At 37.6% G+C, this 19,419-nt stretch overlaps 1 protein-coding gene across 1 annotated transcript in view; it reads left to right on the forward strand.

Annotated features, from left to right (window-relative positions):
* Positions 1-2,358: 2,358 nt before the first annotated feature.
* Positions 2,359-19,419, forward strand: part of apobb.2 (apolipoprotein Bb, tandem duplicate 2) — a 33,408-nt gene continuing 16,347 nt past the window's right edge. Inside the window, exons 1-18 of the mRNA XM_056481126.1 lie at positions 2,359-2,655; positions 3,311-3,414; positions 3,486-3,631; positions 6,421-6,565; positions 6,987-7,127; positions 9,929-10,053; positions 10,166-10,251; positions 10,337-10,787; positions 10,997-11,108; positions 11,221-11,367; positions 11,442-11,653; positions 12,796-12,991; positions 13,207-13,386; positions 13,461-13,640; positions 13,718-13,885; positions 16,420-16,625; positions 17,178-17,354; positions 19,092-19,201. Of these exons, the coding sequence (XP_056337101.1) occupies positions 2,601-2,655; positions 3,311-3,414; positions 3,486-3,631; positions 6,421-6,565; positions 6,987-7,127; positions 9,929-10,053; positions 10,166-10,251; positions 10,337-10,787; positions 10,997-11,108; positions 11,221-11,367; positions 11,442-11,653; positions 12,796-12,991; positions 13,207-13,386; positions 13,461-13,640; positions 13,718-13,885; positions 16,420-16,625; positions 17,178-17,354; positions 19,092-19,201 (2,941 nt within the window). The 5' untranslated portion in view covers positions 2,359-2,600. The remainder of the gene's footprint in view (positions 2,656-3,310; positions 3,415-3,485; positions 3,632-6,420; positions 6,566-6,986; positions 7,128-9,928; positions 10,054-10,165; positions 10,252-10,336; positions 10,788-10,996; positions 11,109-11,220; positions 11,368-11,441; positions 11,654-12,795; positions 12,992-13,206; positions 13,387-13,460; positions 13,641-13,717; positions 13,886-16,419; positions 16,626-17,177; positions 17,355-19,091; positions 19,202-19,419) is intronic.

The following is a 19,419-nucleotide window of genomic DNA, read 5'->3' on the forward strand; positions in this document are numbered from 1 at the left end:
TACCTCCTCTCTATAGGCAACCCTGAATGATCTACCGGTGAGATAAGACTCCAACTAGCAGAGTGAGGTTCCAGTGATGCTCATTGAGGAGAGGGTGGACAGCAGAATCTGGTGATTCACTACATCAAAAGCAGCAGACGGGCCCAGTAAAAGCAGAATGGATGATTTGGAAACCTGCTTTGGCAATCCACAGGGCTTCAGTGACTGAAAATAGACAACACAAGCTCATTCTGAAAACGTAGTCCCGTGGATGTTTCTGGAGACTGCGAATTATGTAGCCGGAGGTTAAATTTTTTAAACAAACGCTATGCGGCGGTATGATGTCGTTCCTTTTCGCGCTTACCGGCTGTCCGCTTACCTCCATGTGGAGGGCTTTCCCGCCGCAACCAGTTTGTCCAGTTAGCTCGTCGTGTACGTCAGCGGACTTGAGACGCAGAAAGAAGTTGACCACTAGGACGATGACCGGGTTCAAGTCCGGGGAAGAGCGGTTCCAGAAATCAGGAAAGACAAAAACAGAATCCAAAAAATAAAACGAACAAGTCAACAACAGGGTGAGAATGTGGTGCAATCTGAAAACGTGGTAAAAACGAGGGCTTTTCTTTTTCTGGACGGCTTTTGTAAATTGTTGGTTGGGTTTAGGGAAGTAAGCGGGCGGGCGGGTCAGTCGGTAAAATTGGTTGGGTTTAGGGAAGGAGGAGGGTGGGTCAGTCGATTGGCCGGTCGCACAGTCAATCATTCAGCCAGTCAGACAGACAGATGGTCGTTCAACAGCGGCCTCAGAGACATTTGAGATGTGAAAAAGCGCACACAGCGGCATCTCGTGGATTCGTGAAAACAAAAACCGCAAAAATAGTCCACGGGACTACGTTTTCAGCATGAGCCTGGGTTGAAAGTAGTGCAGTCTCAGTAGAACATCCAGATTTGAAGCCTGATTGGTTTGCATCCAGCAGGTTATATTGAGATATAAATGTGTGCTATTAGGTTAAAAACAACCAGTTTGTCCAGTTAGCTCTTCGTGTACGTCGGCGGACTTGAGACGCAGAAAGAAGTTGACCACTAGGACGATGACCGGGTTCAAGTCCGGGGTAGAACGGTTCCAGAAATCAGGTAAGACAAAAACAGAATCCAAAAAATAAAACAAACAAGTCAACAACAGGGTGAGAATGTGGTAAAAACAGAAACGTGGTAAAAACCAGACGAGGGCTTTTCTTTTTCCGGACGGCTTTTGTAAATTGTTGGTTGGGTTTAGGGAAGTAAGCGGACGGGCGGGTCAGTCGGTAAAATTGGTTGGGTTTAGGCAAGGAGGAGGGTGGGTCAGCTGATTGGCCGGTCGCACAGTCAATCATTCAGACAGACTGACGGTCGTTCAACAGCGGCCTCAGAGACATTTGAGATGCGAAAAAGCGCACACAGCGGCATCTCATGGATTCGTGAAAACAGAAATTGCAAAAATAGTCCACGAGACTACGTTTTCAGCCTGAGCCTGGGTTGAAAGTGCAGTCTCAGTAGAACATCCAGATTTGAAGCCTGATTGGTTTGCATCCAGCAGGTTATATTGAGATATAAATGTGTGCAATTAGGTTAAAAACAACCAGTTTGTCCAGTTAGCTCTTCGTGTACGTTGGCGGACTTGAGACGCAGAAAGAAGTTGACCACTAGGACGAGGACCAGTTTCAAGTCCAGGGAAGAGCGGTTCCAGAAATCAGGAAAGACAAAAACAGAATCCAAAAAACAAAACAAACAAGTCAACAACAGGGTGAGAATGTGGTAAAATCTGAAAACGTGGTAAAAACCAGACGAAGGCTTTTCTTTTTCCGGACGGCTTTTGTAAATTGTTGGTTGGGTTTAGGGAAGTAAGCGGACGGGCGGGTCAGTCGGTAAAATTGGTTGGGTTTAGGCAAGGAGGAGGGTGGGTCAGCTGATTGGCCGGTCGCACAGTCAATCATTCAGACAGACTGACGGTCATTCAACAGCGGCCTCAGAGACATTTGAGATCCAAAAAAACGCACACAGCGGCATCTCATGGATTCGTGAAAACAGAAATTGCAAAAATAGTCCACGAGACTACGTTTTCAGCCTGAGCCTGGGCTGAAAGTAGTGCAGTCTCAGTAGAACATCCAGATTTGAAGCCTGATTGGTTTGCATCCAGCAGGTTATATTGAGATATAAATGTGTGCTATTAGGTTAATAACAACTCTTTCCAGTGTTTTGCCAACGAAAGGAAGGAGAGAGACTGGTCTGTAATTTTCAACCAATGAGGCTGAAATAAAACCATTTGTATTCTGATTCTGTCAGGCCATATATGTTCTTTGGACCCTTCCAGAATGCAAAGACAACACATTGCAACAAACGAAAACTTTTAAGACAAATAACAAATCAGTGCAAGTCAGGTCGATGGTGGACATTTGAATGGTAGTGTTTACTCTCTTGAGCCTAATGTTTATCATCAAACTCCATCTGTTTGTTCTGTCTGCCACTTTCGGGGAAATCAATGCTGAATTCAGATGGATTGGCTCTTGATTTTTTTGAACTTTGGAGTGTGAGTTTTCCATTGCTATAAATGTCTTGACTGGACATCTGCACACTGACTGACCACAGTCATGGCTGACCGTAAACTCTGTCTGCTGCTGTTTTTCAGCTTCATCGTCTTGTCCAGTGAGTATATTTACATCACTCACTGCCATCACATTTCACAACTCTTGACCAACCTTGGAACTACAAATGTTACTCCATATTTTTCTGTAGTAGACATTTCTAAACATTAGAGATACATTCACTTAAGGTGTAAAATGATCAAATGTTTCGAAATTGTATATTTCTGAATGCATTTACAGCTTTACTACAGGTCAAAGTTGATACTTTAATTTAGATTAAAGTTTTTTTAAATTAAATTAAGCTGTTTTTCTAAGCATAGACAACATTAAATGTAAGTGTGTGTACTTTGATGTTTCAAAAACAAGATAAATGTATGCCCCCTGTGAAATTGTAATTAATTTTCAAAAATATTTCCCTAAGTGCTTTTTAACAGAGCAATGAAATTTGTTTAAGTGTTTTATATTATATTTTCTTCTGGAAAAAGTCTTTTCTTTTAGTTTGGCAAGAATAAAAATATATTAAAATTGGTAAAACTGCTGCGATCAATATTATTAGCAGTAATGCAGTATTTTAATGTAATACATGCATTTGTCTTGTACTACAGCGACTCAGAATGAAGTAGCACCATTCTTGAGTAATTGATCCCTGTTTAAACTCAGAGTTGTATTTATTAATATGGGTGATGTGTATTAAATGAGTTCTCTGCTTCTTCTAGTGGGCAGAAGATATAAACCCTTCAGCAAGCATGAGTATTTCTACGAGACCGAGTCCCTTAACTCTCTGAACGAGCAGGTCAACGGCCCCAAGGCCAGCTGCAGGGTACAGTATCAGTCCATTTACACATCAACACTAAACGCATTGCTGTTTGTTACAGTGCGAGTTTGTTTTAGGTGGAGATTTCGGTTGCTGATACATACAGATATATTTTGCGCACCACTGACTGTAAGCTGAGTGAAGTGACTGCTGTGGATGAGGATGGAAACCCTGTGTTTGGAAAAGCTGTGGCTGCTGAAGACTTCAGAACAGCCATGGAGAAGTAAATACACGTTTAAAATCAGTAAATCAGGGACTAATGCCTCATTCACACTAGCAATGACTCTGTAGCTGCCTGTCGCTCTGGGGTGCGACGTAACTCACAGCTGAACTATCATAGTACGATGCATCGTTTGAGAAAAGAGTGATGTAGTGACAAGTGTTTCCCAAAACCCATAGTTTCTCTGTCGCAGATCCATCGTTTGAAGCGTGTTAGTTATAACGTAAAACGCCCATAGTGATGTTCTAAACGTCGTGAAAACAACGTTTTTAGAGAAGAACCCCTTCATTTCTTTGTGCAAGTTATATTGTTTTACACCATACCTGCCAACCCTCCCGTTTTTCCCAGGATTCTCCCGTATTTTACAGTTCTATCCCACTATCATCCCGTAAAAGTATTTTCCCGTATTTCTCCCGTATTTTCAGTCTTTCTCTGAAGGGTGGCAAATAAACCGAGACTCCCTATAAGCCACCCATACCGCCGAACCACCAGGGGCCGCCCTTTACTCTTAAATGTGAGTCTGTTCTGTGCTTTCGCTTTGTTTGGGCATGAAATGAATATAAAAACGGCAGGATTCACTTTCCTTTTCATTACAGGTGCCGTCCCCCTTCACACGCAATCCGCAAAACAGTCATATAGCAGTGCGTGACTGTCAGCTGACGCGCTCCATAGTGATAAATAGACGCTGTTTCCCAAACTGATTATTCTGGGTTTTGGGTGCGTGTTTAAACAGACATATACACATAATTAATAATAATAATAATAATATTCAGGTCGGCGGAATTCCTTATTATGGTGGGCATTTCCCTTATTTTCACATCCCAATGTTGACAGGTATGTTTTATACACACACAAACACACACACACACACATTTAAAATAAAATCCATTATTAGTTTTGGTAAAAACATGCACTCGCTTTCCATATTAACTGAAATATATGTAAACAGCACATATAGAGCCTGTGTTTGCCTTCCTAATATTATTGAGAACATTACATAGTCTATTCTAAAACATAAAATCACTTACAAAAGCTGACACGTATTCTAATGTCATATATAAATCATATAAATTAATAAACAATGAGGCAATTTATTAAGAAATGAAACTTGAAATTAATTATTTATCAGGAAATGAATAAAATCCTACTTTAATAATAATATTAATGATGATGATGATGATTATTATTAAGTAGGATATTGTTTATTTATTTCTTTATTTATTGGAAAAGTCTACTTTTACAATTTGACAAATGCAAAGCACTGCAGAAATGTTCTAAGCAACAGGCTCATGTCCTCTACAGTACAGATGCTTAATAAATAACCCACTATAAAGTAAAAGCAGTAACGTATGCTGTGTTTTTTGTTTTCACAAGCTTTGGAGACGTAACATAAATTCCGCTTTTAAATAATAGGTCACCTATACCTTTCGTCATGAGCCACGGCTGTGTTCAAAATGACTTCAATGTTTTCAAAGTGCACTGCGAAGTGAGCACAATTCGTCACCTTGGAATTATAAGGTTCTACCTGCTTTCTGAGTGATTTTGAGCTTCAAAGTTTTTGCATTTCATATAGCGAACAGTATGTGTGTAACAGTTGTTTAAATAAAAAAGTCTTAACATGTGAACAACTTATAAAAAACATCCCATAATGTAAATAAGTTGTCATTTAATAAGAATATGGCAATAACTCAATTTTGACAAAAATGTCCGATAGCAATTTATAAATGTAAGGTGACGAATTGTAAACATGAAGATCGCTAAAACTAAACTGTAAAAATAGTTTGAAAGCAGATAACATCTAAGAGAGACGATCTTAATGCTTTTTACTTTTAATCATTCCAAGTTCCAATGTTAGAACGTTCTAAAGCAGGGGTCACCAATCTCGGTCCTGGAGGGCCGGTGTCCCTCCAGGGTTTAGCTCCAACTTGCCCCAACACACCTGCCTGGGTGTTTAAGTATACCTAGTAAGACGTTGAATAGCTTGTTCAGGCGTGCTTGATTAGGGTTGGAGGTAAAATCTGCAGGACACCAGCCCTTCAGGAACAAGTTTGGTGACCCCTGTTCTAAACGAATAGGGCATAGGGGTGATAAGTAGGAATAGAAACAGCCAGGAACTATGTTTCTAACTACAGCTCCAGAGGTGTAGTTGCAAGCATGGAAGTTTGCGATGCAGTTTGCGAATGTTTGTTGGAACGATGGATTCTGGAAATGGCAAATCAACAAACTATGTTTGTGATGACGCAGCTTGCGAACTTAGTTGGCAGCCCTGGGTGGTGACCTGCTGAAAATGCACGTCTGTGTATTTCTACAACACGGAGAAGAGAACCGGCCTCTTAGTGAGCTGAGAGAGGATCACGTGAGCTCTACTAGTGCTCCTATTGGCTGTCGCTCAAGAAACTCGTTCTTCATTTGCATAAAGTTGAAGGATTCTCAACTTTGTCGTGTCGCTCGACACGCCCACCTGGTCGACCGCTGTCACTAGCGTAGATGGAGGTTGCCGGAAGTCGCTCACTTTCCGTTAATAATAAGTGGTTGCTTGTCGCTTTGCCACTGTGAGTCTCTTGTAGTGTGAATGAGGCTTAAGCCAAAGGAAAGACTGAACATTTAGTGATGCCGTTTTACCAAAATTGATTGTGCTTTAATTGAATACTATTTATGCTAATTTGTTATTGCTATTATGAAGATGACTATAATAATTATTATAATCATTTATAACTCATAATATAAATAATAATTACATTTTTGATGGTATCAGATGGTCATATTCAACAAACTTGTCTCTCTTTGTTCAGAAATACTCTGAAATTCACCGTTACGAAAGGCGAAATCAGGCTTTTCCCTGAGGAGGGAGAGCGAACAAACATCCTCAACGTTAAGAGGGGGATCATCTCTGCTCTCGCTGTGCCTTTGCTGGAGGAGGACAGGAAAAAAAACACGGTCTGTTAATAAACTACATGGAGAATAAGTGCATCTCGCCAAAACCTTCCCTCCTCCATAATTATTATTCTTTTATCCTTTCACTTTAAATCAGCGTACAGACCATTAGGATGACAAATGATTTAAAATACTTTTGACCATTACCATGCATGGTCTTATGTTATTTCCTCATCACTTTTATTGTCCATTTGCAAGCCTGACTGAGTTGTCTGTGATTGCTTCTAGTGTAGTCATCAGTGTGTATCATACTTTGAGTAGTCTTTACAACAGATACTTTGACTCTATTTGCACTTTTTCGGCAAGTAATGGTACTTTTACTTGAGGATGATTTTTCAGTAGTCTTTTCCACCATTCCATATGCATAAGAAAGATCCCCATGCCTAATAATCCACATCTGACTCTGAGACTCTTTCCTATCCAGCCCAGCATCTATGGTCTGTGTATGACTGAATACACTAAGGACACCGCCACTGAAGTCACGCTCAAAAGAGACCTGTCCAGATGTGACAAGTTCAGACCTATCGAGGACCACACCAGTCCTTTGGCCCTCATAACAGGCTTGGTAAGTTCTGAGAGCTAGGCCCGTCACAGTTAATTAAACTATTATCTATTTGCGGTTACTCCACAATGGCTGCAACTCCTTTAAAAGACATAAGGGGAGACAAAAACATCTGACAAAAAGTTCTTATTGAACACAATAATTCCACAACTTATATCACATGCGTGCAACAAGCATAAGGTGAAAAGCAACTAGACATTAATAATTGATAATCCAACATAATGAGAGGTCCAATCACATCTAAACATTTGTGTATATATATATATATATATATATATATATATATATATATATATATATATATATATATATATATATATATATATATATATATATATATATATATATATATATATGTGTATATATATATATATATATATATATATATATATATATATATATATATATATGTATATATGTATATATATATATATATATATGTATATATATATATATATATGTATGTATGTATATATATGTATATATATATATATGTATGTATATATATGTATATATATATATATATGTATGTATATATATGTATGTATATATATGTATGTATATATATGTATGTATATATATGTATATATATATATGTATTTATATATATATATATATATATATATATATATATATATATATATATATATATATATATATATATATATTTATATATATATATTTATATATATATATATATATATATATATATATATATATATATATATATATAATTAGAGGTCCAAACAACACTTCTCTTATGTGACTTGTGTCTCACCTTGTGTTTGGATGCACACTTGGTTCAGCTTGAAGCACTCTGGCTCATGCTCTAAGGAGGCTTTTCAGTTGCTTTAAGACCCGTTTCCACTGAGTGGTATGGTACTGTATGGGTTGGTACGGGTCACCTTTATCAGTCTTGCGTTTCCACTGCCAAAAGGGTACCAATGGTGGGCATGGTGTGCGACAGAAAGTTTCAGTCGACGTCATTCTCGCTCGAGGAACTGTCTACAGTAAAGCTGTACAGGTCACTTACATATCATATGAGAAGCACTTCTCACAAAACAGATGCTTCATACACAGAAATACTGTATAAATGTTTATTACTAACTTTTCTATGAACATGAGTTGATTATAACTGCAGATCAATGAAGTGCAAAATAGCCTACTGTAACGTCTGTAATTATATTAAATAAATAAATGCAGCATATTTGAACACTTACAGGCATTACAGTCTCTGATATGTCACCAACTACAGTAAAACTACACACAGCAGATGTTAAGTCCTTATTTGGGTTCAAAAATAACAGGAAATATAGCCCACAGTCAGTGCAAACCTCTCATCTGTCTTTAATCTTCAGCAGCACGTGTAACCCCTGTTAGAGAGTAACTCTGTCATTCCCAGTTCATAATAGTCCAAAAGGTGAAGATAATAGTGGCAGTTTGTTCATGCTTTAGATTGCTGTAAGAATCATCTGCTCCTTTGTTTTTTCCGGCTTCTCGTTGTTTTTTCGCGCGCCACTCTTGTGTTTGAAAGGATCGAATGTCAGAAGCTCTTCAATAATCACACGTTCGCACGTTATTATCATCAGCTCAAGAAGTTTGTTATTTCAAATATAGACACGCAGGCGAGCTCTCCAGAGAAAGGGAAAACACTCACGCTTTAGACGACCTTGTAAACAAAAACAGGGCACAGGGAAGATTGTGCTCTTCCTCTTGGCTTTGTGGCTGTTCATCAAGACGACAACAAGGTTTGGCGACGATCATGGCTTACATGTATATATTATTACAGTGTAATGTCTGGGCTGTGTTTTTAAAAATCGCCCTTTGTTTTCTTTCTTGTGGCTTGTGAACGAGCTAGTGATGTATAGCGTTCAGCTCTGCGTCTGGGTCTCCGCCTTTTGGTACTGTATCTTTTTATGCTAGGTACTCTTTCAAGAAGGCACTCAAATAGTTCGCTTTTTGGTACCTTTTGACAGTGGAAACAGTCATAAAAGCGTACCAAACTGGACCGTACCATACCACTCAGTGGAAATGGAAAATTCGATTGCCTAGAGAAGCTCTTATTGATTTATGCAACTTTTTTAACGCTTTGAAAAAGCCCTTATATGGAGCTGGTTTGGGGGTTTATTATGTAAATCACTAAACTTGTGCATGTAGGTGCTCATTTAAAAGCAATCTAGTTCCTACTCTCTCCTATCGTCATGACTGAAAGGACAAGATCTCGGATACAAGTGGCCAAAATGAGTTTCCTTCACAAGGTTGATTCCTCTGAGCCGCTGCTCCTCCACATCAAGAGAAGCCAGTTGAGGTGGCTTGGGTATATGCTTTGGATGCCTCCTGGTCCCTACCTAGGGAGGTGTGCTGGGTTTGTCCTACCAGGACCTCTTCTGGATGCCATTGTCAGTTTGATTAGAGCTCACTGATATGCCTGCCCTTATTTCTTTACTTTTTCTGATTGTCATGATAACAGTATGAAATCAGGAAATGTGAAAAAGGTCATTGTGTAAAACTTCAGTCTAATGCTGGGTTCCATCCAAATGCAAATTTAAGTATTTGTGTGAGTAGATAGTGTTCAAAGTCATGTAAAAACGTGAATTGAGGGAAATTTCTGCCAGACGGAGCAAATAATGTGGAATGCTTGATGTGTTCACTATGAATGCTCACCATTTCCTCCATTTTTTTTCCTCCAAAATTTCTGTGAGGAAAAAACATCCTGCTAGTTATCTAGTGTGACGCAATACATGTGCTCTTTTTGTGATTAGTGTGAACCCAGCATAAGACATTTGTCTTTATTATTTCCAAAGAGCCATCCTCTCGCTCAGCTAATCAGGAGCAACCAGACCTGCAACTACAAGTTTGACAAAGAGCAGGACCACATGACCTCTGCCATTTGTACCGAAAAGCATGTTCTTGTGCCCTTTTCGAACAAGTAAGTATCAATGATAGAAACTTTGTTTAGAGATCTGCCAAATGTATCACTGCTATTTTGTTTATCTGGATGATCATGCACATCTGATACTTGTCTCTTTCATTTTGTCCAGAGGAGAACATGGAGTGACCAATACTGGCAAACAGGTTTTGACCCTATTGGGAGTTACTGAAAACAATGACAGAGTCTTTGACCACAGTCAGAAATCCACTTTTACTTCAAATACTCATAACTTGCTTACAGAGTCAAACAAATGCATAATGCACTGCTGTAATTTCTCCAGATATAGCCAACGTGAAACCCCTCCATCTAGACCGCAGTGTTGACATGAGCCCCATCCAGGATAAAGAAGCCGCTCTCACTGTTCTGAGGGAACTTGCTGACCTTTACAAGACCAACAGTGGACGCAAGAGAGCCCACTTGGCTTACAAGCTTGTAGCCGTAATACGCAAGATGGAAGCTGAAACCCTGAGAGCCGCTCTTCCAGAGGCGCTAGAGATCTCTCGGTCTTTAACATACCAGGCCTTGCTACAATGCGGCACCCCAAAATGCAGCAGTGCTATCATGCAGATTATCAGAACCTTTGACAAGTCTTCATTTGAAATGGATGCTGCTGTATACGCCATAGGAATTACACCACAGGCTTCCCAAGTCCTTGTGAAGGAAATGTTGGTGACGGCAAAGATCAAGCCAAGCAGACCTATCTACTATGCTCTCAGCAATGCTGTGAGAAGGTGAGGGACAGCTTTGGTATTGTTTTATGTAAGAAAATACAATACAGCGCAAGTTGAACTATATAAATTTCAGCTCAAACAGTAGATTATAATGCCAAGGTATAGGGTTAGATTCCTAGGGAATTCATGGACTGATCAAATGTAAACCAAAATGTAAAAGCATCTCCCAATTCCTTAAAATAATACCTTGATTCTTGGTATGACCTCAGGCTGTATGAAACAGACGGAGTCACAAGTGAGATCCAGGCAGTGGCTGATTATGCTCTTGAACAGATTGGTGATTGCACAGGTGACCAGGAACATGTTTTTCTTTCCCTGAGGGTACGTACTCTTCAAATACAAGATGTAAAACTTCTGCCTCTACTTCTAGAGATCCTACAAGTAAATCCTATGCAGCTTTTCTTTCTTTTAACATAAATGTAATCTATTACAGGTCATTGGTAACATGGTGGCTGCACTGGGAGCTGCACGCCCTGCTTTGCATTCTGCTGTTATTAAGTGCATCAACCAGCCAGGAACCTCCCCTGCAGTCCAACAGGCTGCCATACAGGTCTACAGACAGTTCCCTGTACCTGAGGAGGTAGGATGTCAAACATGCCCATGACGTTTTCTTCATCTGAAGTCAGTCTAAATATCATTTAATCCATCCTACAGGAAAGAGAAGTGCTCATGCATGCTGTTCTGGACAGAGCCGCATCCGTACAGAAGCGTGTCGCTGCTTACCTCATCTTGATGAAGAACCCTACGCCTGCTGAACTTGCTCAGTTGGCAGCAGCTCTCGAAATTGAGGAAAATCATGAGGCCAAGAGCTTTATTATCTCTCATATCAGCAGCATCATGGCCTCTACAGCGCCAGAGACCCTGAAGTATAAAATAGTAAACAATAATGTATTAGGTCTGTGATGATAAAATCAATGCATTGGGATTCACAGATCATTATTAGGGGTGTCAAAATTAATTGTTTCTTCGGTGCACCGCGATGCAGATGCGGACAATTCGGTATCAGTTCAGTAATAATCATAACCGGTTATTATGTACTGACGTCATTTACCTCATATGCGCTCTGTCGCAAGGGAGGCGAGCGCGGGAATTTACAACACTACTTAAAAATTTCACTGTGTGTGTTTTCTGGACAGTCTTTCAGTGGCACTTACAGCAGAAGCCCCTTTTTCTCTGCGATTGAGGGAATGAAAGTTCTCCATTTCTCTCTCTCTCACTGTGGCCCATTTCACCTGCTGGCGTAACTTTTCCTCTCGGCTGTTGGCGTGACTTTTCCTATTCTCTCTTTTCCTCTTGGCTGTATGCATTCCCGCGGTTGTACCTGTGCATTGTCGCGGGACCTGACCAGATTTCATGCGGCGCGGGAATAAATTTCCAAATAAAAGCACGGAAGCAGTTGGTAACTCTGGTGTAATTTTAACAGGAGTGGGCGGACTCACAATATCGCTCCCAAGCGAGCGAGCAAGCAAGTGCGCGTGTGTGCATGCATGTGTGTGTATTTGCTTGGTGCTTTCTATGTTTGTGTATGTGTGTGAATGAGAGACAGTGTGGTGCTGTGTGTGTGTGTGTGTGTGTTTATACAGACAGCTTGTTATAGCCACCCCCCAAAATACAACACTTTGTATGGAAAGCATCGTCAATGCACCGTGATGCACCGAAATATTGAATTGAACCGAATCGATGGCATGATAATCGTAACCGAACCGTGAGACCAGTTTAGGTTCACACCTCTAATCATTACTAAGATTTTTAAAATGCACTGCGATTCTCTCTGGAACTGATTCTGAGCATTGTTTCTAACAGCAGATGTTTTTCCAGACTAGTTTGTTACCTCAGGTGGCACTCTAGACTAGTTTCTGAGAGTGGACGTCACTCTAGTCTGGATTAAAAACAGCAAATGTTGCTCTATTGATTCAAAATGCATTGACCTATCTCTACAGTTCTATAATGTTGGTTCTAAATTAAATTTCAGAAGAAAGCCTAATCTTTTTTTTAATTCTCTCTTCAGCTTGAGGCAGAATATTCAAAATGCCTTTCAGGGCAATGATATTGAAATGGTAATGGAATCCACTCAGTTTTCTAGACACTATAGACTTGGATCTTTGGAAGGAAATTTCATCTTTGAATCACCCAACAATCTGCCAAGGGAAGTCATGCTGGAGATGAGCTTGAATGCTTTCGGACTTGATATGGACTTGATTGAGGTACATACAGTAGCCAACATTTGAAGTGGATCAAAAGAGTTTATCAAAATTGTCTTAAGACAAGAAATGTTATTGTTCAATTGTTTTAGACAATTTTCACAAACGTTTTTGACCAAAATCAAATGTTACTGTTGTCCATTAAAAATGACAATTTATTGAAGATTATCTTCATGATTTTGAGCAGGAATGTACTATCATTCATTCATGCTTTTTAGATTGGCATGGAGGGTAAGGGCTTTGAGCCCATTGTAGAGGCTCTCTTTGGTGAAGATGGTTTCTTCCCAGACGTTGTCATGAAGAGCATTTTATATGCTACTGACAAGATGCCTGCTGAACTAAATGAGGTCTGGGACAACATGCTGCCAATTATGAACAATTATAGGAAGAAGAGACAGGTATTTCATTATATTAGCAAATAGATATACATTTTTATAGAAGGATTTCAAGATCAGTCTTCTGTGTGCTTTAGGCGACTCAGAACATAGTCAAAGAAATCAGTGACAATGTCAACAAGCTTTTTGAGGACTTAAAGGCCCAAGATGCCCCTGAAGCTATGGTATACCTCAAGCTATTGGGTGCTGAACTTGGGTATCTTGATGCAAAAGATGGCAAGATGATTGGCAGTCTTCTTAAGATGATCCCCACTGACGTGAGTACAACTTTACCACCTGCACATATGCAACTTTCATGATGGATTAAATCATCAGAATTATATTTTTGATATAGTTCACCAAAAGACTGTTCTCAAGTGTCGACAATGAGCTTTTCCTTCACTACATCTTTATGGATAATGAGTTCTATCTGCCCACTGGTGCTGGATTTCCACTGAGAGTTGCTCTGTCTGGTACCTTTACTCCTGGAATCAAAGGAGGATTGAGCTTTAATCCAGGCATGGTAAATCCAACACACTTCACTCATCCATGTGTTATTGTCAGCTAATTATTATCTTTAAAGAGGCCATGAACTGACAAACAAAAATGTCCTTGATCTTTTTGCATGTAATAAGTCATGATACGATAAACACTTCCTGTAAGTTTCAGAACTAAACACTTCGTGGTTCCTCTAAAATCAGCTTATATTGAAGGTTGTCTGACAAAACCACAGAATCTGAAATGTTCCACTCTATGATGTAATAGGGTGCATAAGCTCCGCCTCCACAGAAGATCGATGGCCACTTTTACTTAACTGCCTGTTTCAGGGATGTCCCGATACAACGTTTTAACTTCCGATACGATACCGATATTGCATCCTTCAGTACTAACCGATACCGTTGCAAATCCAATACAATAATCAGCTCAAATCATGAATACTTTACTTTTACCTATTTCATTGAGTGGAATGTATGAGCGGCTAGATCAAACTGAGAACAAAGTCAGCAACAGTAAGTATGGAAAAAAAAACATATTTAATAACTATTGGTTGCATACATGTGAACCTTTTACATAAGAATATATAAAAAAGAATAAAGAATGAATATTAAGACCCAGAAAAACATCTTAATTGAATAAACAGAAATATATTTTTAAAGTGCAAAATGCTAATTAAAGGTCACTTCAGTTATTAAAAAAAAAAAAAAAGATATTGTTAATTGAACAACTGCTAAATGTTGAGTATCCAAAGTTTCAATTTCACACACAGATTTTTGATCCGGTTTCTAGCTGAAAATATCTGTCACACTGGGCAGCAGAAATAGGGAGTTACTGTTATACGTTATTGTTAAATGAATAAAAATGTGCAGTATGGTTAGTACAAACATTTACATGACCAGAACAGTTTAATCTGTGTTTGTATCATAAGAAGATTATGGCTGTACCAATACTCCCTAACAAAGCATTATTAATTTTATAATAATATATATTGCACATATTATCTTTAACATAAATATACTGGCAGTAGCTGGATTGAAACACACCTTTTCTCCACAGCACATAAAATAATGTCATTTTAATAATAATTTTATTTATCAAAATTCATTTTATTTGCATAAAATATTGCACAGATCCACCCTACTGACCGCATGGGGAAAGTACGACAATGAAGAAAGACAGAACTGCAAACTCATGTGCAAAGCAGACACTGTTTATCAGAGCACTTAATCTTTCTGGGCTTTTTAAAGAAGAGTTAAATATGGGAATGCCTCTAATTTAATTTTCCTCCTGCCCCAAAGTAATACTATTCTTTCTTTTAAACTGTAATGGCCCTCAGCAACGCAATGATTACTTATTCTTATTTAACAGATAATTAAAACAACAAAGATCTCTCTCTCTCTCTCTCTCTCTCTCTCTCTCTTTCTCTCTCTCTCTCTCTCTCTCTCTCTCTTTCTTTCTCTTTCTCTTTCTCTCTCTTTCTATAGCTGCAAAAAACGCAGCTATAGAAAACGAAAGCAGAATCCGGGACATGTTAGGTGATTTAGAAATCCTGGCTGCATGCATTTTTAAGTCCCAAATAGAGGACATGTCCGGGAAAAAGAGGATGTATTGTCACCCTAAATAATGATCAGTCTATTTAGTAAAAGTTTTTTTTCCCTCAGCGTGTACACGCGCTCTTCTCAAAGCTAAAGTCAGAACAGGTGTCCAGTGCGTCTCTGTGGGTCTGCAGCAGCAGAGCATGTGAGTCTGTAGCGGAGTATTCTCAGTTTCTCACACACACAGAACCGGGCCGCTGAGGTAAGTAAGTAAGTCTTATGTATCACACTGGATGCATCACGATGTGCCATGACCGAATTGTAAACGTTTTAAGTGAGGCTCGCACGATCTCACGATCTTGCGTTGCTTAGCAGCGTATACAATACAATGTAAAGATCGCTTGACGTGAAGTAAATAAACCAGTAGAGATGTGCCATTGCTGATAGTGTCAGCGTGTGCTACCGCCACTATAGATTTCTATCGTAATACACACCATAACTTTGTGTGAGAAGCATGTTAAATCTTAAAGGGACTTTGCTAGCAAGCAGTGTTGTGATCACATGGGCTTTGCACATGCTGGCTCTAGACGCTGCTGAATAAGAATAGCTGTAATGGAGTTTAGACTGCTTATATCGCAGATTTTTAACGCAGTCCGATATAGTTTTTTTGGACTTATATCGGACCTACTTCCGATATCAATATCGTATCGGGACATCCCTAGTCTGTTTTGCCCATTTATATTCAAAACTGTCAACTGTGAGCTATGATAAGCTGTCACCTTTTACATCTTCTATATGTGCAAGCAAGACATATGTAAATGTAACTTGTCATGCGACACTGACACATACACATCTATTTTCTAATTTAATAGTTGAATTCCTTGCCCGAAGCTGACAACCGCACTTTTAGAACTTTCAGAAATAATAAGAAAGACTCAGTCACAATTGTGAGCCCCAGTGGGATTAAATATGATTCATTTCTACAATTATGCTAGCATGAATAAACATGACTACATGATTACAGGGGGACTTTGCGTTCATGCTGTCTGCTGGGGTTGAGTTGGTGACTGAGATTGGCACTCATTTACCTGACTATGTTCACTCTGGACTGGAGATGCACACTAACATCTATCTTGAGAGCGGCCTCAGAGCCAAAATCTCTGGGACCCAAAAATGGCTCAAACTCTCCATTCCAGCTCCTCGTGAGCCAACTGAGATCATCAGTGTGACGTAAGATAACTTCTCTGTTTGGATATAACTCCGTTTTTTGTCCACACTTTGTTATTATTGTTCATTTATTTCTTTGCTGGAAATTAGAACTGACTTTAGAAATTGTTTTGAAGCAAATCTTTGTGCTTATCAAACAAGATTAAATATGTTGGTTAATGGATGCGTTCAGTGGCGTGAGTTTCCACCGTTTCCTTACTCCACCAAAGTAAAGGAGTAAAGAGTAAAAGTAAAGTAAAGAGAAAGTAAAGAGGCTGAATGGAGGAGGCTCGTTCCTCATCCTCTTGCTGCAGATGCTCTGTTCAGTTTTTACACTTACAAAATCCGCCTTGTAAATAGTAAATGCTCCATGGCGTGACACAACTGACTCTTAAAGGGAATGTGAGATGAGACTCCAATTGGTTTAATGCACGTTATGCTCAAAACACACCCAGAACTCATTAAGAGAATAAGCACAACCCTGTTAGAACTGTTAGCATATTTGTCGTTTTCGTTTTCAATCAAGTGCGTCCTGATTTTTTTTGCCTAAGTAATGCTATTGTTTCCCATATTTAGCAATTCCTTTGTGTCTGTTGTTGGTGGGAAGATTCTGCCTATTTCTGCAAATGTCCAGTATACTATGGAAGACTGCACTGCTGTTTTTCCTGGACTGAAGAGGTGCACAACACTAGAGTATCCTGATGCAGCATTAAATGATAATGCTCCTTATTTTCCTCTCACTGGTGACAGCAGGTAATGGAAATAATCTATATACTGATATCTGTATAATAATCTATATACCGATATCTAAATAATAATCTATATACCGATATCTGTATAGTAATCTATATACCGATATCTAAATAATCTGTGTAATAATCTATACTGATATCTGTATAATAATCTATATACCGATAACTGTATAATAATCTGTATACCAATATCTAAATAATCTGTATAATAATCTATACTGATATCTGTATAATAATCTATTTACCAATATCTAAATAATCTGTATAATAATCTATATACCGATATCTAAATAATAATCTATATACCGATATCTAAATAATCTGTATAATAATCTATTTACCGATAACTAAATAATCTGTATAATAATCTATTTACCAATATCTAAATAATCTGTATAATAATCTATTTACCGATAACTAAATAATCTGTATAATATTCTATTTACCAATATCTAAATAATCTGTATAATAATCTATATAGCGATATCTAAATAATAATCTATATACCGATATCTAAATAATCTGTATAATAATCTATTTACCGATAACTAAATAATCTGTATAATAATCTATACTGATATCTGTATAATAATCTATATACCGATATCTATATAACAATCTATATACCGATATTTCAGTAATCTGTATAGTAATCTATATACCGATATCTGTATAATAATCTATATACCGATATCTAAATAATCTGTATAGTAATCTATATACCGATATCTAAATAATAATCTATATACCGATATTTAAATAATCTGTATAATAATCTATACCGATATCTGTATAATAATCTATATACCGATATCTAAATAATCTGTATAGTAATCTATATACCGATATCTAAATAATAATCTATATACCGATATCTAAATAATCTGTATAATAATCTATACCGATATCTGTATAATAATCTATATACCGATATCTAAATAATCTGTATAGTAATCTATATACCGATATCTAAATAATAATCTATATACCGATATCTAAATAATCTGTATAATAATCTATACCGATCTCTATATAATAATCTATATACCGATATCTAAATAATAATCTATATACCGATATCTAAATAATCTGTATAATAATCTATTTACCGATAACTAAATAATCTGTATAATAATCTATACTGATATCTGTATAATAATCTATATACCGATATCTATATAACAATCTATATACCGATATTTCAGTAATCTGTATAGTAATCTATATACCGATATCTGTATAATAATCTATATACCGATATCTAAATAATCTGTATAGTAATCTATATACCGATATCTAAATAATAATCTATATATCGATATTTAAATAATCTGTATAATAATCTATACTGATATCTGTATAATAATCTATATACCGATATCTAAATAATCTGTATAGTAATCTATATACCGATATCTAAATAATAATCTATATACCAATATCTAAATAATCTGTATAATAATCTATACTGATATCTGTATAATAATCTATATACCGATATCTGTATAATAATCTATATACCGATATCTAAATAATCTGTATAATAATCTATATACCGATATCTGTATAATAATCTATATACCGATATCTAAATAATAATCTATATACCAATATCTAAATAATCTGTATAATAATCTATATACCGATATCTGTATAATAATACATATACCGATATCTAAATCATATGATTTATATTATTTGTTTATATGAAGCATTTATCCACACTGCATCTGTTTAGATTTGTTGTTGAGATCCGTCCATCTGGAACAGCCACAGAGTATACAGCCACCATCGGCTACACATATGAGGATCCAGAAGATAAACTCACTTTTAGTGTAAAGGCTGAAGGTACAAGACAACTTAAAGGATTCAGGAATTTCCAGAATAAACATTTACTGAGAATTTACTCACCTATTTGTCATGCAAGATGTGGATTCTTTGAAAGAATCGTCAAAAATTTAGTTTTTGGAGGAAAACAGTGGATTGAACTTCCAAATTGCAGTTTCAATGTAGCTTCAATGAAGCTCTAAATGTTAGAGATAAAGTACATTCGGGCAGATGTTGTG

The sequence above is a fragment of the Danio aesculapii genome, chromosome 20 (genome assembly GCF_903798145.1).
Source record: "Danio aesculapii chromosome 20, fDanAes4.1, whole genome shotgun sequence".
NCBI classification, from domain to species: Eukaryota; Metazoa; Chordata; class Actinopteri; order Cypriniformes; family Danionidae; genus Danio; species Danio aesculapii.